This window comes from Ichthyophthirius multifiliis (assembly GCF_000220395.1).
Source record: "Ichthyophthirius multifiliis unplaced genomic scaffold scaff_1120509250908, whole genome shotgun sequence".
NCBI classification, from domain to species: Eukaryota; Ciliophora; class Oligohymenophorea; order Hymenostomatida; genus Ichthyophthirius; species Ichthyophthirius multifiliis.
The window spans coordinates 22,655-48,929 of NW_004086385.1; the positions used below are offsets into that span (position 1 = coordinate 22,655).

The 26,275-nt window shown below is 18.3% G+C and overlaps 6 protein-coding genes across 6 annotated transcripts, besides 25 other annotated features; all 6 read left to right on the top strand. All coding sequences in view use genetic code 6, as the record gives it.

The window, feature by feature from the left end:
* Positions 1–1,208: 1,208 nt before the first annotated feature.
* IMG5_111120 (hypothetical protein) lies at positions 1,209–2,747 on the top strand (the record flags this gene model as incomplete). The annotated part of the gene is made up of 4 exons (XM_004034815.1): positions 1,209–1,216; positions 1,257–1,728; positions 1,779–2,455; positions 2,510–2,747. The coding sequence occupies 4 exons, from the start codon at positions 1,209–1,211 to the stop codon at positions 2,745–2,747; spliced, it is 1,395 nt and encodes a 464-aa protein (XP_004034863.1).
* Positions 2,748–2,756: 9 nt separating this feature from the next.
* Positions 2,757–2,799: a microsatellite.
* A 119-nt stretch (positions 2,800–2,918) lies between these two features.
* IMG5_111130 (hypothetical protein) lies at positions 2,919–5,638 on the top strand (the record flags this gene model as incomplete). The annotated part of the gene is made up of 5 exons (XM_004034816.1): positions 2,919–4,068; positions 4,131–4,157; positions 4,201–4,340; positions 4,393–4,837; positions 4,890–5,638. The coding sequence occupies 5 exons, from the start codon at positions 2,919–2,921 to the stop codon at positions 5,636–5,638; spliced, it is 2,511 nt and encodes an 836-aa protein (XP_004034864.1).
* Positions 4,816–4,888: a microsatellite.
* Positions 4,849–4,915: a microsatellite.
* Positions 4,855–4,911: a microsatellite.
* Positions 4,961–5,000: a microsatellite.
* Positions 4,961–5,008: a microsatellite.
* An 808-nt stretch (positions 5,639–6,446) lies between the features above and the next one.
* Positions 6,447–6,494: a microsatellite.
* Positions 6,495–9,320: 2,826 nt separating this feature from the next.
* Positions 9,321–9,361: a microsatellite.
* An 885-nt stretch (positions 9,362–10,246) lies between these two features.
* IMG5_111140 (hypothetical protein) lies at positions 10,247–13,988 on the top strand (the record flags this gene model as incomplete). The annotated part of the gene is made up of 2 exons (XM_004034817.1): positions 10,247–10,263; positions 10,439–13,988. 2 exons carry the CDS (start codon positions 10,247–10,249, stop codon positions 13,986–13,988), a joined length of 3,567 nt encoding a protein of 1,188 aa, XP_004034865.1.
* Positions 11,568–11,606: a microsatellite.
* Positions 13,314–13,402: a microsatellite.
* Positions 13,989–14,259: 271 nt separating the features above from the next.
* Positions 14,260–14,334: a microsatellite.
* Positions 14,335–15,063: 729 nt separating this feature from the next.
* Positions 15,064–15,088: a microsatellite.
* Positions 15,089–15,137: 49 nt separating this feature from the next.
* Positions 15,138–15,183: a microsatellite.
* Positions 15,184–17,480: 2,297 nt separating this feature from the next.
* Positions 17,481–17,523: a microsatellite.
* Positions 17,524–17,791: 268 nt separating this feature from the next.
* On the top strand, positions 17,792–19,875 carry IMG5_111150 (protozoan cyanobacterial globin family protein, putative; the record flags this gene model as incomplete). The annotated part of the gene is made up of 3 exons (XM_004034818.1): positions 17,792–17,927; positions 18,000–19,290; positions 19,338–19,875. 3 exons carry the CDS (start codon positions 17,792–17,794, stop codon positions 19,873–19,875), a joined length of 1,965 nt encoding a protein of 654 aa, XP_004034866.1.
* Positions 19,875–19,941: a microsatellite.
* A 744-nt stretch (positions 19,942–20,685) lies between these two features.
* Positions 20,686–20,761: a microsatellite.
* Positions 20,687–20,740: a microsatellite.
* A 692-nt stretch (positions 20,762–21,453) lies between the features above and the next one.
* Positions 21,454–22,239, top strand: IMG5_111160 (hypothetical protein). Its single transcript, XM_004034819.1, has one exon. The coding sequence runs from the start codon at positions 21,801–21,803 to the stop codon at positions 22,224–22,226; it is 426 nt and encodes a 141-aa protein (XP_004034867.1). The 5' UTR covers positions 21,454–21,800; the 3' UTR covers positions 22,227–22,239.
* Positions 22,240–22,950: 711 nt separating this feature from the next.
* Positions 22,951–23,038: a microsatellite.
* A 248-nt stretch (positions 23,039–23,286) lies between these two features.
* Positions 23,287–26,068, top strand: IMG5_111170 (PIWI domain protein). Its single transcript, XM_004034820.1, has 2 exons — positions 23,287–25,780; positions 25,828–26,068. The coding sequence occupies exon 1, from the start codon at positions 23,291–23,293 to the stop codon at positions 25,664–25,666; it is 2,376 nt and encodes a 791-aa protein (XP_004034868.1). The 5' UTR covers positions 23,287–23,290; the 3' UTR covers positions 25,667–25,780; positions 25,828–26,068.
* Positions 25,687–25,740: a microsatellite.
* Positions 25,990–26,039: a microsatellite.
* Positions 26,066–26,169: a microsatellite.
* Positions 26,073–26,134: a microsatellite.
* Positions 26,082–26,131: a microsatellite.
* Positions 26,118–26,162: a microsatellite.
* A 6-nt stretch (positions 26,170–26,175) lies between the features above and the next one.
* Positions 26,176–26,231: a microsatellite.
* Positions 26,232–26,275: the final 44 nt, after the last annotated feature.

Sequence of the window (26,275 nt, forward strand, 5' to 3'; positions counted from 1 at the left end):
GGTATATTTTACAAGAAATTATTTAAATATTTCTCTTTTTTTAATTTATATTGTTGCTATTTTTCAATTAAACCTTTTAATTAGACTCCTAATAATAATTTGTAAAAATAAGCTGATGATGTTATCGAAAAACCTAAAATTGATATATTTATTAATTTTTGTATACATAAATCATCCACTAAATATTAGTAAATTATATATATTGGTATTATTAAAAATATTATGTATACTATTCTTTTCACAAAAAATATTCTCTTCTGGCTTTTTTTAATTGTTTTTTTTATTTTTTTTTCATATTTTTCTATATAATTGAATTTCTTTGTTATTTATTAAATTATTTATTCATTATTCATAATATCTGATTAACAATAGGAATATATTACATAAAAAATCACAATTAATATTAAAAATATATGTATTTAATTTAAGTTTTACTATAAATAATAAGGTAATTCAAGTTTTCTTTCTTCAATAAATTAGGATATTTAGTTTCTAAAAATATTTAGTTAGTCCATTATTATTTAAGATTTTCTTTTTTTATAAACTTATTATATATTATTTTAAAATAAATATCGAAATCTAAAATTTTTTTTATTTATTTTTATATTAAATTTAACATTATAAAAAAAAAAGCTTATTTTCATTTGTAAATATAACTATATTAGAAAAATAATTAATTTTTTGATTAAATAAATAAAAATATATAAAAATTCAATTAAAAAAAGTTGATATTACTTTTATCCTACAAAATAAAATATAAATTTAATTATTAGTAAAAAAAAAAAAATGAATAAAAACTTAAATTTTTTCCAAATATTAAAGACTGGAACCTCATTTAAATAAAAATAAGAAACAAACAGATTCACATAAGTAAAAAAATAATAACAAAAAATATAAAATAAAATCAAAAGAAAGAAAACGAATAATCTTTTAGATAATAAACACCATATAGAAAACTTTCGGATTCTTCAATTGTATATAAATATAATGAATCAGACAGTGATGATAGTGTAAATGATAATTTAAAAAAGCTAAGTGTATAATTATAAAATTCTAAATCCCGAAGAAAAATGAGTGTAGATGAATTAGAGAAAGACTGGGAACACTAATAATAAATAAAGAAATAAAAAATAAACCTGCTAATGAAAAAAAATAAAATAAAAGTCGAAGGCGATAATGTACCTCCTTTATTTACTAATTTTACAAAAATGCAAAAGTAAAAAAAATTAAAATCAATTAAAATAAAATAAAATAAGATAATATAATATAAACCCTAAAATACTCGAAAACATGAAAAAAGCTGGTTACATGAGGCCTACTCCAATACAAATGTAAGCAATACCAATAATAATGGAAAAAAGAAGTTTAATGGCATTAGCACCAACAGGAAGTGGCAAGACAGCAGCATATAGTTTACCAATAATAAAAATTCTAGAAAAGCATGAAAAAATAGGAGTTAGAGCATTAATATTTGCTCCAACAAATGAATTAGGAGAATAAATAAGAAGAGAAATAGAATTTTTAACTTATGGTTTGAAAGATGCTGTGAGAGTGAAATATTTATAAAAAATAAATACTGAAATTAATGGCTTTAAGAAAGAAATAGAACATATTGATATATTAATTTGTACTCCTTTGAAATTTTTAAAAATAACCAAAAGGGCTTAAGAAAAATTTGAATTTTTATAATTTTTAGTTTTCGATGAAGCAGATAGATATTTTGAATTTGTAATTATTTTATTTTATATGATTTAAATTAAATATATAAAAAAAAATAGAATTTAGCAAAATAAATGAAAAAAATACTCGAAAATTTCTAAGATCTCCATAAAGTGAATTATTTATTATTTAGTGCCACAATATAACATCCAGTAGAGGAATTAGTTAAATAATTAATACATGAACCATTAAAATTAACTGTAGGGGGCAAAAATAACGTCTTGTAATGCGTAGAATAGAAACTTTAATATTGCCAAAGTGAGTTTGGTAAACTTTTGGAAATAAAAAATATTATTAATAGTGGCTAATTTAATCCTCCTGTATTAATTTTTGTTTAGTCTAAAGATAGAGGTGAATAATTATTGGAAATGGTTAGGACTTCTTTTTTGAATACTTAAATTAAAATCGAAAGAATAGATTCAGTATTTTAAAAATATTAATTTTTTTTTAATAAATTAATATAGGATAAGTCTAAATAAGATAGAGAAATTATTATTGAATAATTCAGATTAGGTAAGATTTGGGCTTTGATTTGTACAGATTTAATGGCTAGAGGTATTGATTTTAAAGGAGTTAATTTAGTTATTAATTATGATTTTCCAACTACTATTATTAATTATATTCATAGAGTCGGAAGAACTGGAAGAGCTGGTAGAAGTGGTAAAGCTATTACTTTTTATACTAATTAAGATAAGCCTATATTAAGAAATCTTGGAAATATGCTTAAAATTTCAGGGTATCTTATTTTTTTTATTTAATTGGAATTTTTTAAATTTATTTTTATTTTTAGATGTGAAGTTCCTGAGTGGATTTTTAGTTTGCAAAAAGCTGATAAAAAAACACTTAAACATATTGAAAAATTCCCTATTAAAAGGGAAAATATATCATTAGATCCTGAAATGTAAAAATAAGATGATAAAGAATTCGAGAATTAAATTAGAATCGCAGATGGATAGTTTTATAGTCTTTAAAAAAAAAAAAAAAAAGAAGAAAATAACGAAGATGGTGGAAAATGGTAAATTGCTTGAAATTTGGATTTTTTTTTTTTTTAATATTCTTTTTTTTTTATTATAAACTTTTATTTAAATTGTAATTTATTAAATTTATCCACAAATTAATTTATTCATTTTTAAAAAAATAAATTAAATATTTTATTTTATTTTTCTTTTAATTATTTTCAAATATTAATTAAAAAAAGAATGTTTAAAATTGGAAGTTTAAATTGGGCATCTTCATTTATTTTATCAAATGTTAAACTTTTATAAAAACAATATATAAATATTTTTTTAAACTAGATTTTATAACCATATTTTAAAGGATTGAATACATAATAAGTAAAAGTAGGATTATGGGAGGGTATTTTTTGTTATATAACAAAATAAAATTTCTAATATAAAATTTAAAATAAAAAAGGTTCTTTAGAATTATAAAATTTAGAATTAAAACCAGAAATAATATCTAATTTAAGCTTATAATTACTTCATAGTTAAATAAATAAGATAAAAATAAAAATTCCATGGAAGAATATAACAAAAGAAGTTTATTTTTTAAAAAAAGTATAAATATATAAATAAAAAAAGGGAATATAAATAACAATTGAAGGTCTATAATTAACATTAAAGTATTAAGAAAACTAAAATTAAATGTCATATGAATAAATAAAGGAGAAAATGTAAAAAATAAAAGAAGAAACTTTGAAAAACTATGATGAATAATAAAATATAACTAATGATGAAAAATAATAAGGTTATTTTGCAAAAAAACTAAATTAAGCACTTTAAAATTTTTCCTTGAAAATATTAGATTCATAAATTACTTATATTTATTAAATAAATGTTAATGAAATAGCTAAAGTTCATTTAAAAATAAATGAAATCAATATAAATGAATTAAATAATAATCGAAATTAGAAAGATTTTAAAAAAGGATATTTTTAAAAAAATATTGTTATTAATGAACTTTTATTATTTTTTGATTTTTATGAATTACCAGAATTTGAATACAAAAATGTAAAAAATTAATTCATCAATTTTTTTTTTATATATATAAATATATAAAAGTTTCAAAAGAGTGAATAGTTTTTAAATCAAAGTATTATAAGTAATTAAAGCTATAATTCAATAAACTAAAATGATTATACTAGTGAGGAAAATCTAATATTGAAAATTTAAGATATCTAAAGCATTGTAAAATTTAGTTATCATAACGAATTTAATATATAAATAGCTATTAATACTAAAGGTATTGAAATTTATTTTTAATAATATTAAATAAGATTACTTGTTAAAGCTATTCGTAGTATTTTAAATTAAAGAAAAGATAGACCTTTAATCAAACCTTTTTAAAAAAGTTTTTTTTTTTTATATAATATATACTTATTAATATTTTAGCAAATAAACTATAACTATCAGGAGCTTAATAATGGTGGATTTATTTAGGTATTCTAAAATAAATTTTTATTTAATAAAATAAATAAAAAAGGAAATCGAGTTATTGAAGAAAATAAAAAATTTGATAAAATAAATATTATTAGTATTTTATAAAAGCTAAAAGACTTAAAATACATAAAAATTTATACAATAAAATAGATTAATAAAAATTTGCTAAATGAAGTCTCAAATGTAAAAATAAAATATTAATAAAAAAATTTTAATAAACTAATATAAATTATAGGAATTTTTAAATAAATATGAAAGTAATAATTCTTTAAGTCAAATAATTTGGTAAAGATAAATAGCATTAGAAAAACTTTAAGAAATGAATGAAAATTTATAATAAGATGATGATTTAATACAAAAATAAATAGCTTAAAAATGGTTTTAAAATTTAAATAATAATTTCATGATAAAAGTAAAAATATATATATTTTTTGATATAAAATAAATATAATTATTTAATATTTAATTAAAGACTTTAGAAAATTAAAAATTATATTAATATATAAATTTTAATTTATTAAAATATTAAAATGAAAATTAATTTTTATTTGATTTTAAATTATAAAGCCTTAAAATTATTATTTAAGAAAATTTTTTAATTAGTGATATTAAAAACTTACATAATTAAGTTTTTTTATTTAAATAAGAATTGAATTCTTAAAAAAATTTACAAAAAAAAGGTAATTAATTATAAATAAATTTAAAAAATAAGTTTAATAATTTTAAAAAAAGTTTTAAATCATTTAACAAATAATTTTCTCTCAGAATTTTACTTAAAAAATAAATAAAAAATACATAATGATTAAAACAAATCAAAAACATAAAATAAATAAAAAAATAAAAATAAATAATTATTAAAGTTAGAAATGGATACTTTTCGTTTATAATATTAAAAAAGCAACTAATAAAATATTTTAAAATTTTAATTTAAATCATTTTTAGGATTTGATTAATAAAAGAAAAATATTCATTACAATTAATTTATTAGTATTCCAAAAGGATTTAAATTTTTAATAAAAAGAATAAAAGTTAAAATTGAACATTAAATTAATATAATTAATAATAATATTGATATTGAAATCCCTGAAATAAGTTTTGTTTTAGCAAAATAATTTTATGAAAGGTGTAAAATTTTAGTTTCTTTAGTTTATTTTAAAAATGAAAAATAATAAGAAAATAAATTTTAATATAGAGATAATTTAATATTTAATAAAATTCTACAAAACTATAATTATTAAAATAATAAATATAATATTTCTGTTTCTTTAAATAGAATTAACTTTTATTTTCCTTAAAATTATTAAATTAAGTCTTAAATATTGCTTTTATAACTAAAAAACTTTAAAATATCAAAAAGAGATTGTGATATTTTGGAAATAAATGAAAAAGTCACAGAAAAAGAAGTAAATAATTTAAATTTTTAAAAAATCAACAAAAATTAAAAAGAAAATAGATATTTAACATGTTTTTATTAATATTGATAGTTTAAGAATTATGTTTGTAAAAACATATGATTGGGAATAATATGAAAACATATTTTTAATAAATTAAGAAAATATAGAGAAGAGTTATTAATAATAAAATACTTAAACCAATAATAAGAAAATAAAGAAACCTTATACAACTATATTAGAAACACTTCCAATAATAATTTAAATAGATGAAATAGTAAAATATGTTAATATAACACACAATCAATATAAAATTCCTTAGTTATAAAAGATTTTTTAATATAAAATTATTCATCCTAAATATTATTAAGTATTTATTATAGTTATTTATAAAAAATATACTTTATATTTAATTTTTTTTAAGATTTCAATAAATATTCCGTTTTTAGAGCTAAATATTGATTTTAAATAAATGTGTATCCTAAATTATTTATTTAATATATGGCTTATTGAAAAGACTAATCTTTTTGAATCAATAGATGACGAGAATCAATAAGTATAAGAAACAAGACTAAGAAAGATAATAGTTTATGTAAAAAATTACAAATAATTTTAACAAAGTTAATTCATAATTTTTTTAAAATATTATTTTATTTTTAGAATTGTGAATAAAAATAAATAAAAAGTTTGATTAATACGTTTACCATAAATAATATAGCATTAAATTTAGATGGATTAATGATAAAATTTTAATTTAATAATAATAAAATATAGGAAAATAAAAATATATAATAAATTCATTCATATCAATTGTTTTCTTTTTATTTAAAAGACCTAAAATTAATACTTATTGAAAAAATATTTACTTAAAAAGTTAAATTGTCAATTAATACTATACTTTTTATAAGAAATGTAATTATTTTTTTATAAAAAATGTGAAATATTTATATTTATTTTTAAAAGAATTGTTATTAATTTTAATTAAAATAACCCTTTAAAGAATAAATTTATACGTTATTGGAAAAAAGCGATTTTACACAGTACTATTAAGGAGAATAAAATAAAAAAAGTAAGGATTAAAAAGAAATAATTCCCCAATAAAAGTTATAATGTAAAACTTAATTAAATTAAAGTAATTTTTTAGATGATATATCAGAATAAAATTAAGAAATCAATTATGAAAAATGTTTTATTTATATATATTTATAAGCAATAACATATTTTATTTTATTTTAGTTTTTAATGAAGATTTAGAAATTTTTAATCTTTTAAATTAAATATCGGGCATATAAAATATAGAACTAAAGGTAAAAACTTAAAAAAGTAAATAAGAAACTCAAAAAACATCAAAAGAAAGAAACTTTTTCGAAAGTGATTTTGAAAGTTATATATAAAATGATGTCTTTATAAATGAAAAATTATAAAAAAGTAAAGTAAAAATAAAATAGAATTAAATATAAAAAATAGATGAAAAGAAAAAATGTGATATATGTTTTAGACAAAAATAAGAAACATAAAATAATTTAATTATAAATTTTATTGATAAAAATAATAAATAAGAAAATGAAAAACCAGATTTAAACTTAAATATTATATTATAGAAAGATATTGAAGCTAAAAGTGTATAAGAAATCGATATTGAGTTGAATTTAAAATAATCTATTTTAGTACTTGATCCATAAATGATTTAATAAATTATATTAATTATTGAAATGATTGAACTTTTTACTAAAATTCATGTTTAAAACTTCATTTAATATATGAAAGTCTCAGGTTTTTGGCCTGATTTGTATTAAGGTTTAATAATTTTTTGTATTATTTTTATTTCATTTTTTTTATTCAATTAAGATGATAATTCTGAAGATAATTTAAAATTAAATAAAAATCTAAATAATAAATTAATTTAATGTAACATATAAACATAAGGAATAACAATATTACTATTTCATTAACAAGTAAAATAAAAAAATATTATAAAAAAAATAATCAAATAAAAGGAAAATATTTACGTATTCAATATAGAAGATTTTTAAATATAAATAAATGAAGAGAAAATGATATAAAACATATTTTTTACAGGAAAAAATCTAATTTTATAAGAAACCCATGAAAAAACAGGCTTTTATCCATAAATAATAGGTAGTCTTTAGGAAAAATAAAACTAATTAATAGGAAAATATATATAATATAAAGATAGATAAATTATAGGATTATAAGAAAATTAATATTTTGGAATTAAATTAGAAAATATTTAATACAACTTTTTTAAAAAAAGTACTTCTGAATTATAATTATATATAAGATAGTATATAATTCAATCTTTTTGTAATTAAATTACTTAATAAGATGAATAAGAAATAATAAAAAATATTGAAAAAATAATAAACTTTTAAGGAAAAAAATAATTTTATTATTTAGAAAATAATTATTTTCTTAAAAATGAAAAAAAAGATTAAAAATAAACATTTAGATTTGAAATATGTATTTTAAATTCATTAATCATTGGATTTAGAAACTCTTTATCAGAAGAAGCCTTATATTTAAGCTGTTAAAAAGTAGGAATATGGAATACAGGTATATTTTTTTTAAATAAAAGATTTTTAAATAAATTTTAAAAATAAAAAGGTATTTGGGGAAGTTGCTTTGGAGAACTTATAATAAAAGAGAAATTAGAAAAAAATGAAAATGAATTTGATGAATTTTAAGATGTTGAAAGTACTTTTTAAAATATACAAAATGAATTAAGTTAAACTAAAAGCTAAAAAAGCATTTAGAAAGAATGCAATTAAATCACAGAAACCAAATAAAATTTTTCGGAAGATTATTAAAGTTTTAAGCAAATAATAAAAATGAATTGAGTATTTCTTAGGATGAAAAATAAGCCTTTTTGAGAATTGTGATTTATGAACTAAAAGTTAATACAGAAAAATAAAAAGATAAAACAGAAAATTATTTTATTAAAACAACAGATGATAAGAATGAAATAACAATTGATATTATTTATGAAGATCTCTTATTTAAAATATTAAATGAAGGAATTAATAAAAAAGAAATCGATTATAATAATCCTATGAAAGGTATTTTTAATTTGTATTTTGGTATTTTTTATTTTAAACTTTCTTTTTTTAATAGTTCGAGTGAGAATAAATGAATTAGATATTTAAATGATAGATTAAGATTATAAAATAGCTTGTAAATTTTTTTAAGAAAATTTAGGCGAACAACCTTAAGTTGTTATTCCGAAAAACTAAACATAATCTTATAATGATTAAGTATTTAATTAAACTAAATAAAACAAAAAAACATATATTTAAATAATTTATTTGATTTAAATAGTGTTGGTGCTATGTTTATATCAGTTTATATAAAAGTAACTTAATAACTTTTGAAGAAGATAAAAATATAATTACGTAATAAAAACCTCTAGTGAAGTTTATATTAAAAGGTTTTCTTTTTTTAAAAAAATAAAAATAAAATAAAAAATTAAAAGATGCTTTTTTTAAACTTTATCTTATAAATTATGGAGGAAACATTCAAAAATTATATATCGGATAAATAAATATAGAAGATTTTAGTGAAAATACGAACAAAATAAACATTTTAAGTGATTTAAATTTATATGAATTCGGATTATAAGACGATAATAATTCAACATTAGAATAATTATAAGAAGATATGGAAGAAGAAAGCGTTTAATAACTAATTTCTTAAAGTGATATTGAAATTGATGAAAATTTTGATTAAGAATAAGAAGTAAGTGAAATTTAAAATAATGATTTTTAATAATAATAATATGATTTTGAAAAAAAATAAGTAAATATATAATTTTTGTTTTAATTTCAAATATTATTATATAATATATATAAAAAAAATAGAATTGTAATAAAATAAAAAAAAGAGGATTCTTCAAAAATATAATAAGATTTTTCAAAAAAATATGTTTAAAAAGAAAAAAAGAAAAATAGAATTTAGTTTAAAAAATGTCAGATGAAAATATCATTATACATAATAATTAAGAAAAAGTAGCAAAAAATATAAAAAATATAAAAATAATTTATAAATAAATAAAATAAAAAAAGGAAAAGTTGAATGCTAAATCTATAAATGTGACTAATAAAATGACAATTTTATATAGCCATAAATAATCTAATTAAGTAAAAAGTTTAAATAATTGCTTTAAAAAAAAATATATAAAAATATAGATATTGAGTTAAACATATAAAAAACCAAACATATATAATTAATATTCAAGTAAACCAAAGCAAATTAAAGGTTTAAAAGATTGGTCTTTAGATAAATTTTAATAAAGAAAACCTATAATATATAAATTAAATTAAGCTTTAAAAAAAACAATATCTAACATAGATATAGATTATGATATGTTATAATAAGGTAAAAAAATAATATTTTTTAGAAAAATATATAATAAAAGAATATAAATAAATAACTGGAAAAGACCAAAGAAAATCAAAATGTGATTTTAGATATATATTTCGTTCAAGACCTGATGGCGAAAAGTTAATAAAAATGATAATTGAAAACAAATAATTATTTTTATCTCCAGAAATAATCGAAAAGTTAATTCTTTTTTTTAAAAAACCTTTTAATGGTTCTGATTTTTAACCATTAATAAAATAGCCTTTATATTTTAATAATTATCCATAATTTATAATAGAAATAAAAGTAAGAAATAAATGAATGCTTATATTAATTTTGTTTAATAAATAAAAAGGCACAAAATTTTATAATTTATACTGAATATGAAGATAAAGAAGAAACTAAAAGTTCATTTTAAAATACTTCTGATATAAATAAATGCATAAGTCATTAATATTCAATAAAATAATCAATTCCCTTATCTTTTTAAACAACTCAAGTCTAAAAATAAAGCACTAATTATTAATATGTGACATAATAGAAACTTGTTTTATTATTAGATTGTAAATATACACATAAATGGAAAGGAGATTGCCAAAATGGGCCCGGAAGTGTAAAAATAGGAGTGGATTTAGAAATAAAGAAGTTTGCTTTATCAGAAAAACAAAAAAAAAAATATAATTGTTAATTTAAAAAGCAGTCTTCATATTTTTAATTAAATAGAGCTATTTCTTATTAATTTAAAGATTCTGTATATGTTTAAGAAGAATGTTTTTCATAGTAACCAGAATAGATTTAAGTTAATTTTATTTTAAGAAATGTAAAAATAAATGTAAAAACTTTATTTAAAATGGATTTTTATTAAAAAAACGAAAATAAAAAATAAACTAATAATAATGCTTATCAATATTTTAATTTCAGCATTTTAAATAATAAAAAATTTAGAAACGAGCATACTCTTTCTTTAAATACACTTTTTAAATTAATAAAAATAAGTAAAACTTTATTTTCTTTTTAAAAAGAAAAAACATAAATCAATGAATAATAAATTTAAACCAAAAACGAAGAAAAAAGTTAAGAACTTTTCATTATTTATATAAGTAATTTTGATATTAAAAAAACATAAATTGAACTACTCAAAAGTGGCTTTGGAATAAAAACATTTCAATTAAATATTAAAGATATATAAGGTAAGTAGATATAAAAATAAAATAATAAATTATTAGTTATTAAAGGATAATTAGAAATTAATTATTTTAATAAACATAAAATCGTCTATGAGCCATTACTTGAACCATGGAAGTTTTTAATAAAAGAAGAAAAAAAAAAACCAATTCGTCACTTTTTGGTCAGTAATTATGAATCAAAGAAAGTTTTATAAATGATTCCGTTATTAAAACAACATAATAATTCATTTAATTTAAATGTTTCTTTAGCTTGTTTAGAATAAATTGTTGAAATTTATAAAAAACTTAAATAAAAAGATGGTTCGGATGAAGAAGAACCATATTTTATCATAAATAAGACTGGGTTTTCATTAGAAATTAGAGATTTCGGAAAAGATAATAGGCCAGTTTAAGTAATTGAAGACGGAAATAGAAAAAAATGGTTAGGATGGGAAGAAATGTATACTATGTAAAAGAAAAAAGAAATGAGAAAAAAAGATAATGGAGAAAGAAAATAAGCACTTGTTAATATAAATATAATTTAAGAAGAAGAAGAGGACTTAAAAATTCAAATAAATGACATTTTATAAGAAAGTAAAGAAATGATAGAAATAAATGTTTAAGAATAAAATAAAGAATCATAATAATAGGATAAAAGAAAAAAATTATAATCTTTAAAAAGCAACATTTTTGGAATTAATAAAAAAAAAAATATGTATTTTTATAGATAAATAAAGAAAATATCTTTAGATAATATTGGAAAATATTTAATAATTTTAAAAAATGATGATGTAGAAATACTAGAAGAAAAAAACTCATTAAAAAGAAACATTACAATTAATCATAATGTTAAAAATAATGCAGATAATATACTATAAAAAGAAGAAAATAATATAATTAAATTATTCTAAAGTAATATAGTATAATTAACGGAAAACATTAATAAGTTTGGACAAGATTTGATAAAAACAATCATTAATAAAAAAATAAATGAAGATGGAAATACTTATTTATTAATAGATAATAAGATAAATCAACTAACCGGTTCTAAAGAAATAACAATATCATCTTCGGCGAGAATTTTTAATAATTTAGATATAATTATTAATATAAACATAATCAATAAATATAAAAAAAGTAAAGATTTTTTAATATTCCCAAACACCTTTTGGGAAATTCCACTACATTATCTCCAAAATGATACTGAAATTAAATTCTCCGAAAAAGAAAATAAAGACAATTATGACTATTTTTAGCTAAGTTTTATTTTAAGAGACAAAACATCACTAAAAGATTACGAAATAGACGAAGAAGATATTTTTTAGGAAATTTTAAATGAAAAAAATAATAAATAAAGACTCATTTTTAAATAAGATTTGGAAATAATTCCCATATATAATGAATAAAGTCCACTTTTAATACTATCTTGTGTTAAATAAAAAGTATATTTTGGCAATCAAAAAGATTATGCTTATGAAACAATACTTATTTTAAACCCTATGTTTAAATTCCTAAACGCAACTGCTAAAGATATTCAAATAAATTTTGGATTTCCACAAAGAAAAATCTGGAAAGAATAAATATTAGGGATATGTGAAAAAGAAAGGCTTTATTGGTGTAAAGAAATAGGTTTTGGGGATGATTTGACTATTAAAATAGGATATTAAATGTTTTAATAGAAAAACTGTTGGAAAGTCTATGGAAAAAAAGAGTAGAAATATAAATTAGACATTGTTTTGTAACATGAATAGAATAAATCTAATATAATTTTATATATAGAAGCAGTAAAAATATCATAAAAAGTTAGATAATTTATCCTTTTTTGCCCATTTTTTATTCTAAATAATAGTCCTTTAAATAAATTAAAATTCAGGGAATTCGGATATACAAGTAAAATAGATTTTAATGAAGAAAAATAAACAGATTCATAAAAAAAGCAGTCTTTTAAATAAAATTCATTTTTATATAAATAAGAAAATTATATTAATAATTCTGCAAAATATAATAAAAAAGATAGAGAAAATTATATTTTTGAGATAGAAAAGTAAAATATTTAATACTTAAAAAACATGAAAATGTTCTCAACTTCCAAACATATGAATAAAATATAAGTTGGAATATCTGATAAAAATGAGAGATATTAATCATGGAGTTAACCGATATCTTTACAATCTACTAATTCAGTTTTACAAATTATAGATCCTGTATATTATGATAAATAAATATAAATATATATATATATATATATATATATATATATATATATATATATATATATTTTTTTTATATGTATATATATATTTATTTATATTAAAAGGATGATAGAAAAACTTAATATGATCTTTCTTTAAAAATTGAAAATATGCAAGGATTTTATAATAGAACTAAAGTTTTAGTAATTACTCCTAAATTTTTTTTTAAGAACTTATCATAATATCATTTGTTAGTTAAATAAATTGATGTAAATGATTAAGATTTTATATATTTAGAACCTGTATAAAATAAAAGATTAGTCTAATAATATTTTTGGCAGGATTTTAAAGGAAAATAGTAACTTCAGATTAGCTTTGTTAAAAATTCTAATTTATTTGATTCTTAATAAGCTAGTGTTTCTTAATAAGTTTTTAATTACGATTAAATAAATTATTTATAATGGTCAAACAGCTTTAAAATAGATAAAGTATTTATTTTTTTAATATAACAAATAAACTAAAATATATAAAAGATTTGTAATATTGCTGTAAAAGTACCTAAAATAGAAGGAAAAAATTTAGACGATAATTAGTATATATATGTAAAAATAAGTGTAGTTTTATAAGATAATATACTTATAACAACTTTCTATAATGAAGATATAGAAAATCCACCTTTTTCGTAATTAATAGAACGAAATATGAAATATATATAGCATAATATATAGAATAAAAAAGAAAAATATTGAAGAATTGTTTAAAGAAAAGATAAAAAATTAAAATTAAAAATAAATTTAAACAGTTTTGGTTTTACCAGGATAAAAAATAAGATTTACATGGGACTAATGGGTAGTAAAGGAGCATATTTTAAATGTAGAAATCGAAGATGAAAAAGAGCTTTATAATATTGACAAAATAATAGACTATCCTCCAATAAAAATAAAAGAATTATTAGATGAAAATCAACGAAAAGTTCTATATATATATATATATATATATATATATATATATATATATATATATATATATATATATATATATATATATATATTTATTTTCTTTAAGATAGAAAAATATCAATAAGAAATTCTTGTATAAAAAAGGTAATCTTGAAATTGCTTAAAAAGCTAATGAATAGCATGAATTAATGTTTGTTATTTTAGATGTTTTTAAATAAAAGATGAAAATATATGATGGAAAAATACAAAAATAAAGTTAAGTTATTAATTTAAAAGTAATTTTTAAGAAACAAATAGAATTAATTTATTTTTTAATAAAAAAATAAAAGGGATGTTCTTTAGAAGAATCGAAAGAAAATTAATTTTTAATAAATAAAACAGGAAATATAATTTGTAGTTGTAAAACTTCTAATATAAAAGAAACAAAAGAATGGATAAATTATATATGGAGAGCAATTTTATTAACAACTCCAGATACAGTATAATTTAAAATTGAATTAATGTAACATACAAAAGTTGAAAAAAATAAAAATAAATAAATAATAATTATCAAAAATAAAATAAAAAAGGTAATGTGTTTTTATTAAATAAAATATGAAGAAGAATCAGAAAACAAAGAAATATAAGAAAATGAAGAAAATAAACAAATAATAAATATTAAAAAGATTTAAGATAATTCCGAAAAATAAACTATTTTTACATTTTAAATCACAAACTTTATCGGAATTTCATTCATAGATAATGATCCAAAAGAAATTCTTTAAATTTCATTAAAAAATACTGCCTTAACATATTCTCAAAATATCGAAACATAAACCAAACTTAAAAAATTCGCTTAAAAAATTCTCCTTTAAGAAGTAATGAGCTTAGAAAAAACATTAACATTAGATGAAATAAAAAATAAAGACAAATACTAAAAAAAATAAGATAAAATATAAAAACAATTATTAATTTTTTAAATGGATTCCCTAATAATTAATAACTAAACTGAAAACACATAATTCCCAGTAATATTTGCACCTATTAAAAGAAAAAAAAAGAAAGAAAATTAAAACTAATAAGAAAATCCATTTCTAATATTTACTATTTTAGCGAAAAAAAGTGACAAAAATTTACTGTTTTCTCATATAAATTAAATGAACTTTTACATAGAAACGACAGAAATACGTATTGATGATCATATTTTAGATGTAATAATTACTTATTGGAATCAAATAAGAGATATATTTGCATCTTTAGGCAAATAAAATATACCAAAAGTTCCTATAATTAACTTTTTGAAACTATAGATGGACATTTCAATAAACGAGAATAATGAAAATATACAAAATAAATAATATATTCGCTATATAAAGAATTTAAGAGTAGAATCTATTGATATTTGTTTCACTTTTAGATCTTCTCCGGGACATTCTTTAACAGCCTTAACGAAAAATATAATTTCCGATTTTGGATTAACACTTGCTAGTATTGATTAAGCAAAAATAAAACTCAATTTATTATAATAAACGCATATTTTTTGTAGTATTTAGGACATTATTACTAAACTTTATAAGCATTTTTCTTAATAATTTATGAGATAATTATATAAATTACTAGGATCATTTGATTTGTTAGGAAATCCGGTTTCACTTATTGAAAATCTAGGAATTTCAGTCGTAGATATGTTTTATTAGCCATTTTATTTACTTGCAAAAGGAAAAAGTGGATTTTAGTTTGGAGAATAATTTGCTTTAGGAACTTTTAAATTAATTTCTTCGAGTATTTCTGGTGTTTATAAAACACTTAACAAAGTAAAATATATATAATATATTTCTTTTATTAAAAAAAACATTAATATATAGATACTTGGTACTATAATGAAATTATTATGTAGCATTACTTTCCATAAATAATTTATCTAAGGTAGATAATTAAGAGTAAACAGGACTTTTAAAAATGTCAAAGAAGGATTTATTATAGGGATAAAAAATTTTTTTTAGGACCTATGGGAGGCTTTTACTGGAATAGTACTAAGTCCAATATATGAAGCAAAATAAAATGGTTTTTTTGGATTTTTTAAAGGCATATATTAAGCTTTTGTATGTATTTTTATAAGACCAACAGTCGGTTTATATGATTTAATAATTGGAATAGTGGAAGGGTTAAAAAACAGCGCTTTATATGAAGAACATATAATGGATTAAAGAAGTAGACCAATAAGATAGTTTGGGGAAAACAGAGAAGTTATTGTATATAATTTTTAGACTGCTTTAGCCTTTGATATTATTGGGAGGTATAAATTTAAGCATTATAAGCATGAAATTATATTATTTTTCGATGATTTACATATAATAAAAAATGGATTCAAAAAAATATTGGAAGCATAAATTATTGTGTCAGATATTAGAATTCTTTTTGTGAAAAAAAATAACTCTATTTCTAATAAAAATATTATGCTTCATAAAATCAAAAAAATTGTATTCGTTTCTAATGAATTACTTTTGGGTATTTATATGCATATTCCTTTTAAAAAATTATTTAGAAATAAATATTCTATGCATATTAAATATGAAAGCTTAGCTAAGGCAGTAAGACTTTTAAATACTATTAAATAATATTAAAATAATTAATTAATTCCCAATTTCGATATTTGCTTTAATTGATTTATTTTTATAAAATTTAATATTTTTTTTTATATTATTAAAAAGTTTTTTGCAAATATTTATTTTTTATATTTTCGAAATTACTAATGAAAAATAAAATAAATTCTATAATTTTATTATATAATGAAATAGTAAATTTTATAAATTAAATATATTATTGAATATATTTATAGTTTTTAATAATACATAATTGAAATTTTAATTAAAAACAGTTAATAAATAAAATTATGTTTTTAGTATACTTTTTATAAATATTTTCATATTTAATTTTTTTTTAACAAAACATTAAATAGTAAAATTCACAATAATCTAAAAAAAAAAATTAAAATTCAAAAAAAATAAAATAACAAATAAATAATTTTTTTTTAAAAAAATATATAAATAAAAAATGGGAAATTGTCGATATCAAAAAGCCCTTTAATAATAAATAATATTTGAAAAAAATTTAATTTAAGAAAAGAAGTAATTAAATCATGAAGAGGAAAAAAAAATACGTAAAAAAAAAAGATATAAAAAAAAACTCAATTAAAAAATAAAAATAAAAGATAAAGAGTCAAATGACACAACATAATCAAACACAAATCAAAAAAGTTAAAAAGAGCACAATATTTAAAAAAAAGAACAAATATATCAAAATTAGTCATATTAATATATCCAAGATAATCTTCCATTTGCATTTATTCGACGCCCAGCTCCTAATTTTACTGGAATAGCATATTATTAGGGTTTCCAGAAAATATAATTGCGCGATTACTTAGGTTAATATGTAATTTTATTTTTTTTTCCAAGTAATCTATAAGAATTCTGTCGTTTAGAAATTTTAGCATTTTCTAACTTAAATGAATAATTTAGAAAATTAGATTGCCAAATAATCGGTTGTTCTACAGATTCACAATTCATACATATGAATTATTGCCAAAAAAAAATATCTGAAGGAGGTCTTGGTGATTTAAATTTCCCTTTATTATCTGATTAAGATAGGTAAATATCTGTAAATTACGGAGTTTATATTGAGGAAGATTCATAGGATTATTAAAAAGGTTTTTTTTTATATATAATATAAAATTATAAAAAATGCAAGTAATAAAATATAAATATAAAAATAAAAATAGGTGCATGCTATAGATCTACATTTATAATTGACTAAAATTTAATATTAAGACATATATCAATAAATGATATATCAATATCAGTAAATCCTGATGAAATTTTAAGACTTGTAAATACATTTTAATAAAATGATAAATAAAATCCTTAATAAAGACCAAGTATAATATAAGGATGTCCATTTGCAAATCAAATGCGATAACGTGTAAGTAATCCCGATATAGATACATTTTCCCGGTATTAAAAGAAAAAAGTTGAAATTGAAGATGAAAATGATTAAAAAGTGAAAGATTTTATACCTCCAAATGGTCGTTAGAGTGTTTTAAGTAATTCAAATAAACTAAACACAATAACTAGGGAATCATAATAAAAGGATTTACTAAAAATCAATAAGGAAAGTTAAAAAACATTATTTGATAGGTTAGGTGGAGATGAATAAATAGAAGAATTAACAGATAGATTTGTATAATATATGTTCTAAGATTCTCTATTAAAGTCTTTTTTCATGAATACAACTAATTAAAGTAAATAAAAAAAACTTATTTCGGCCTTTTTTAAATCCTATTTTGGAAGTGGAGTGCGCTATTAGGGTAAAAGTATGTAAGAATCTCATAAAAATCTGAATTTAAATGACGACCATTTCAACAAAAGTTCTGAATGTTTAAAATAAGCTTTAAAAGAATTAAAGTATTCTCCATAATTAATATAAGATGTAATGATTTTTGTAGAACCTTTGCGTTCATAAATAACTTAAAGGCCATGTTTATCTCTATATGATAGAGTAGGTGGAGAATAGGGAATATAAAAATCCATAAATGCTTATTTTGACAAAATAATGAATATAAAAGAAATAAGACCATATTATAGTAAAGTTGATTTGGAAAAAACTAAAGATCTCTACATATAATATATTAGTTTAGTTTTTGGAGGACCAAAAAAATACTTAGGAAAATAAATGAAGTAATGTCATTAAAGCTACAATATTCCAGATAAGCTTTTTAATTATTGTGTTGCATAAATATAGTAATGTTTTAAAGAAAATGGGGTTGAAACTAATAATTTGAATGAAATTGGTAGACTTTTAGAATGCTTAAAATATGAAATTCCGAAAAAATCTAATATTTTATTCGATAGATTAGGAGGAACGGCTATCCTTTAAAAAGTTGTGAAAAAATTATATGAAGAAAAAGTACTTCATGATCCAAAGTTAAAGGATTTCTTCAAAAATATCAATATTGATTAATTATAACTTAAACTTGTTGAATTTTTTACAATGATTACTGGTGGAGCACATAAGTAATTTCTTTTAATAAAAATAAAAAAATTTATATAAAAAATAAAAGTTATTAAGGAAAAAGTGCAAAAGATGCTCATAAAACATATAATATAATGTCTTTTCATTTCGATATTTATAAAAATCATCTAAAAGACTCTCTATTAGAATTTTGTTAAAATAAAGAAGCTATAACTGAGTTTCTTAATCTCTTAGATACTTTAAGAGTTGATATTATAGGAGGAAAACCTCCTTCTTTATTTGAAAAAATGGGCGGCGAAGATGCTATAAATGCTTTTGCGGAAGGATTATTCACAAATATAATGAATGAAAGAAGGATAAGGCATTATTTTGAAAATGTAGATTTAAAACCATGTAAATAACATTTTAAAGAATTCCTTTATATGACTTTAGGCGGACCTTCAAAATATAGTGGTGAAAATGTAAGAGAATTACACGAATAGATGGATATAAGTACAAAAGATTTTAATGTATTTAAAGAATTAGTTGAAAAAACTGTACCATGTATAGGTATTGAAAAATAAAATTAAATAGAACTAATTTAATTTTTTGAATCAATGAGATAAATGATTGTTACTGTAGATTGAATATATTTTTATTTATAAAAAAATATTTTTTTTATATAATAATATATATATATATATAAATATATAAATGTATTTTTTAATTATATAAATGTTAATCTAAAAATTATATATTTTAACAGAAAAAAATAATAAAAAAAAATTATTTTTTTTATAAAAATTTAATAATTCAAATAAAGTTCAAAGACTTTTAACTAATTGTATGGATATTTATTTTACGGAAAAAAAATTAAAAATTAAACAAACATGGGAAATGTGCAATATATCCTAATAAAGTTCTTTTTATCCAAAAAAAAAAAAAAAGAAAAACAGATTAATTATAAGGTAATATTATTTTCTAAGCAAACTCTTTTTTTATGTAATAATTTGAAGCTTTATTTATGAATTATAAATAATTATTATGTATTTTGCGACAATAATTTTCATAAAAATCATTAACTGACTTTAGAAAAGGCATTTTTATATGAAAATTAGGTTTTAGATATTTTTTATTTTAAATAAATGGAAGAAAAATAATACTATTTTTCAGAAATTCGGACAAATAACAAGAAACTATAATATAAAAAGAATAATAAATATTAAATGAAATAATCTAATTTTTTACATATTTATAATTTTAAGAAAAAAATAAAATAAAAAAGGTAATTTAAATGATTTAAAAACTCTAAAAAGAAAAAGTATTAAAAAGAGATTAAACAAAAAAATTAAAAACAAATACTTAAATATTTTCGAATCAAAACTAAAATGTTCCTAAAAAGAAAAAATTATTTTCTCTCCATAAAAAAATAATAAACATTTCTAAAAGAAAATTCGATTTACAAAAATAAAAAATCTTTAAAATATAAATAATTTAAAAAAATATAAAAATACTTAAACACATAAGTAATTTTTAAATCTCTATAATTCAGTGAGAAAAAATAAGAACAAAATTCAAAATTATAAACACCACTAACCATATCATATTTTTTTTTAAAAATATTTAGTGTAACTAACAATAAATACCAAAAATCTTCAATAACAACAAAATAAAAATCTCAAATCTAATTAGGAATAAAACAAACTATATAATATATTTAACTTTCAGTGATTTTTCAAATATAACACTTGAACTCATCATCGAAAGTATAAATATATAATTTCTTTATATAAGTAATTGAATATAAAACCAAACAAGATTACCTTCATTTATATTCAAAAAAATTTTTCTTATTATTTTAAGAAGGAAATAGATGGCCAAAAAACTGATAAAATAAACTTATAAACTAACTGAATTTTCATTTTCTCCTTAAAAATTTCTTAAAAGAAATTCCCTTTATATAATGTTCCCCTTAAATATTATGAAATAATACTCATAAGCGGAAAAGACGTAAAAAATTAACTAAAAGAATGCGAAATATATAAATTTTAAACTTTTAAAATACAATAGCTTCCTTATATGAATGCCTAAAGATAAGAAATAAGTTTATTTTTTCGGAGGATATATTTAATTATAGTTTTAGGAGGTTTTGATGAGCAAATGATAAATAAATATAAAATATATGAAAATAAATGGGAAATTTTTCAAAACTTAAAACAAAGAAAATACATGCATAATTCATTAATTTACATATAAAATTAAATAAAAAATTCATTTATTTTTAATAATAATATTTTCCATTTCTTTATCTTTTTCAATTTTTATCGAATCAATTTTCGCTTCAGGAAATTTTTCTAAAAAAACTTTAAATTTTTCCTTATTTTTTTCTTCATTTTCTTCTTCTTTTTCCTTATATTTTTATTACAAAAACTTCACTTTTTTATCTATATCTTCTTAATTTTCTATTTTCTCGTTTTCATATTACCCTTTAGTTATAAAAACAGCCTTTTATGAATCTATTTGATAAAAATCTCCCTTATTTTCTTTAAAAAGGACATTATTAAATGCTTGAATGATAGTTTTTATAATTTCTTAATTCTTATTTGAACAAGTGAAAAGTCCCTCGGCATCATACTTAGCGGAAAAAAACCTTAATATACTCCAAATAATTTTCTTAGTTTCTAAATCAACTCCTAATTTTTCAAATAAATCATATTTAGTTCCTAAAAGAATTATTTTTTAATTTTTTTGCTATTTTTTTATTTCCTCAGTCCAAAAAAATAAACTATTTAATAATTAACTAATATTCGAAAGATCTAATATTATTACAAAATAAAGTTCTTTTTCTTCCTAAAAAGAGCTTATTATTTATTTTAATTCCCTTCCTCCACCTAATTCATATATATTTATTAATTCTTATCTGCTTTTATTAGAAAATCTTATAAATTAAAAATCTATTCCGTTTGTTGGAATATATTTATCATCGCCTTAATATTGACTTTTTAAAATGTTTACAAATGAAGACTTTCCTGATGCTTAATCGCCGCATATTACTAAGGTTTTTTCAAGATTTTTCTAGTCTTTTTATATTTGTGAATTTTATAATTATTAAACTATAGTATTCATTTCGTATTTATTTTAAAAATATTATATTTTAAATATAAAAAGGTTAAATTTTCTTTGTATTAATTTTAATAAAAAACTTTTGTTATATTATTTTTTATTTATACTTTGAATACTTTATATAATCTTAGAATTTTAAGATTACATTAAATATATTAAAATTATGTAAAAATATAAATTTTTTTAAACCTTATTAAAAATGTTTTGATTTTAAAGCATTTAAATATTTTATAAACATAAAGATATAAAAATGACTATATATAGAATATTATAAAGAGGATTTAATAATAATTATATTATAATTAAAAAAAATAATCAAAATATTAATAAATTTTTAAATAGTTTTTTTCAAAAACACTGTTTTACATTAAGAATTAATTTGCATTCAATCATTCAGATAAAATGAATTCAAATTCTAGAAATAATAAATAAAAATATACAGAGCTAAACAAAATAGTTTAATTATTAAATATTATAATTTAATTAATAAATAATACTTTTAATAAATTTGTATAAAGTTTCTTTTTATTTTTAATTTTATTATATAATAAATATTATATTTAAAAATAAAAAATATATAAAATTAAAATCATATTTTTTAAAAATAAAATATAATATATTTATTTTAAATATTTATAAAAATAAAAATATTTATATTTCTTATTATTATAAATATAAAAATTATTTGCTTTAATCTTACTAATTATAATTTTAAATTTTTATTTGTTAGTTACAAAATATAAATAAAATATATATTATATTTTTTAATAAAAATGTTATTATTTTATTATATATAAAAAAGGAAAAAAAAACATATGATTATTTTCTAAAACCAAAAATAAAAATATTACTTTTTATCTTTTTATTAATCAAAAATCTTTATTTAATAAATAATAATACTAAAAAAAAATGGATATTATATAACCTAATATATTGCTAATGACATCTCGCCCCAAAAAATCAGGAGCAAAAGTAGGGATACCAAAAAAGCTTATATCTAATTGTTATCCTATAGAATAACTTAAAAAAACAATCAACTCTTAAGATTTAGTTTGCTTTTAGTATGATGTTTAATTCATACCTGAAATAGAAGCTGATAACCGTGACTTAAGATACAAAATTTTTTAATGTGCAAAATCCTAAATTGAATATTTAATAGGAAAATTTTCGTTTTCAGGTTAGAGTCTATATATTTTAAAAGAACTTAATTAAGAAAATATCAACAAAGTAAATACTATACCTAATATCAAAGATAACAACACTACATATTAATTAAGACTAAAACTAGTTCAAAAGTTTACTTTTAATGAGGCAGAAGCCATGAATGAAGGTTCTTTAGTCCAAAAAAAGTCTAATAGAGTTATTTAACTAATCAACATAATAATAAAAGACGCTATGAGATAATAACTTAATTTCAAAGAAATTGGTAGAAATTCGAAATTTTTCGATACCTCTTAAGATTATACTATTAATGCTTTTAAAATTTTGAAAGGGACTACTTGTTCCGTATAACCTTCTGTTTCAGGCCTAAATTTAAGGGTAGACTATGCATGTAGAGTTTTATAAACAGAAACTGCCTTGTAAGTTATAATGAAAATTCAAAGATAAGGAACAGATGATTTTAAAAACTAAATAAAATAGGCATTCTAAGATGTATCTGTTATAACTGAATATAATAATTATTAAATCTACAAAATCGATGAAGTAGATTTCAATCAATCACCATAAAGTTTATTTTATCACAAAAAGAATAATACGAAAATATCATTTGAAAATTACTATTTTTAAACTTATTAAATTAAAATTAAGGATAAAAAGTAACCACTTCTTCTATCTAAAAGAAAGAGAAAATAAGGAGATAAGGTCATAATTGATGATATATATTTAATCCCAGAACTTTGTTTTATGACTGGTATGACGGATAGATAACGTAGCGATAAAACACTATTAAAATAATTATCTTAATATACTAAACTGGACCCTTAAAAAAGATAATAAGAAAGTTCTAATATGGTTAAAAAACTAGCATAACCTGTAAAATAAAGTGGTATTTTATTGAATACATAAGATCCTTTAGTTGATTCTGTGTAACTGTTTCCGCCTAATATTTATTTTGGAAAAGGGATTTTGAACCCTGAGAAAGGAAATTTCGATGTAAGATAACCAATAAAAAGCCCAGACTGCAAGTTTTAAGACTACATAATAATTTATTAAAGGAATGATTAAATCTAAGCAGATAATCTTTTCAATTGTATGAAAAAAGTTTCAGGATCTTATGGAATATAAATCCAAGAGCCTATATGGTTTGAAATGAATTCAAATGATGTAAATGTATGGATAAAATAATTAGATGATGATTTTCGTAAAAACGGTATCCCTTAATTTGTTATATCTATATCCTAATAATCTCATACATATAATAAATTAAAAGATTTTTTATACAATGAAGTAGGGCTAGAACATTAAAATTTAAAAGGAAGTTCTTTATAAAAAAATCAAATGAGTGTAGTATCGAAAATAGTACTATAGATAGCCTCCAAATTGGGATATTAATTATGGACAACTGAAAAGCCTAAAGAAATTTCGAAAAATACCATGATTATTGGAATAGAAACTTCTATAAAGAATGTTTTTGTGGGCAAAAAAATTAACAATGTTGTTGGGATTGTGGCTTCTTTGAATCCTGAATTTTCTAAATTTTACAATGAGGTGGAAATGAGATAACCTGGAGATACACAATTGAATAATTTGACAGAAGTTATAAAGAACTCTCTTTTAGCATATAAAAATAAAAATAAAGAGCTTCCTGTTGAAATTATTATTTACAGATAAGAATAAGGTGAAGGCCAAATACAGGGCTCTCTTAAGTTTGAAATTTAAGCTATACAAAGAAGTTTTGAAATTATTAACAAATAATATTAACCTAAATTTGCTTATTTCTAAGTAAATAAAAAAATCACTGAAAAGTTTTATTCTTTTGATCAATCAAATATAATTAAAAATCCTAATTCTGGAACAATTGTAGCTTCGGATCAAGTTGTTTCTAAACATTTCGAATTTTTTTTATGTGCACAAAATTGTAATAGTGGAGTTTGTACACCTACTAAGTACTTGTGTTTGTATAATAGTTTATTATTTAAAGAAGAAACATTCTGGTAACTAACTTATTGGTAATGCTTCAATTATTACAATTGGTCAGGTCCAGTAAGAATACCAGGATGTATGATGTATGCAGGAAAACTAGCAAAATTTACGGCAGAAGTATTATAAGGATGTGCACATGAAAATCTTAATAATAGCTTATATTATTTGTGAAATTTATTTTTTATAAAATATTTATTTTACAATTTTTTATTTTGATTTTTATTTTACTTTTTTTTTTTTGATTTGGATATTTTATTGGAATAAAATAATATCATTATTTTCAAAGTAATTTTTAAATTTTTATTATTGTAATTATTTATAAATTAATTTAGAAATAGTTTTTTATTATATAGAAAAAAAGTTCATATAGAAAGAGACTGTTTTTTGAGAAAAATAAAATATATAATATTTTATTGATATATGAAAGTAAAATAAACTTAAATTGGAAAAATAAAACGAAAATTAGAATTGAAATAAATAAAAAAATAATATATAAATATATATAATAATAAATAAAAAAAAATTATAAATTATAAATATAAAATTGAAAAATTATTATGAATTAGATATATTATAAAAAAAAAATTAAAAAAAATAAAAAATATATAAATAAAATTAAAAAAAATTAATAAATAATTATAATTAATAAATAATATAAATTTATAAAAAAATAAAGAAAAATATATATATATATATATATATATATATATATATATATATATATATATATATATATTTTTATTATATAATTATAATTATAACGGTTTTTTTTTTATAATA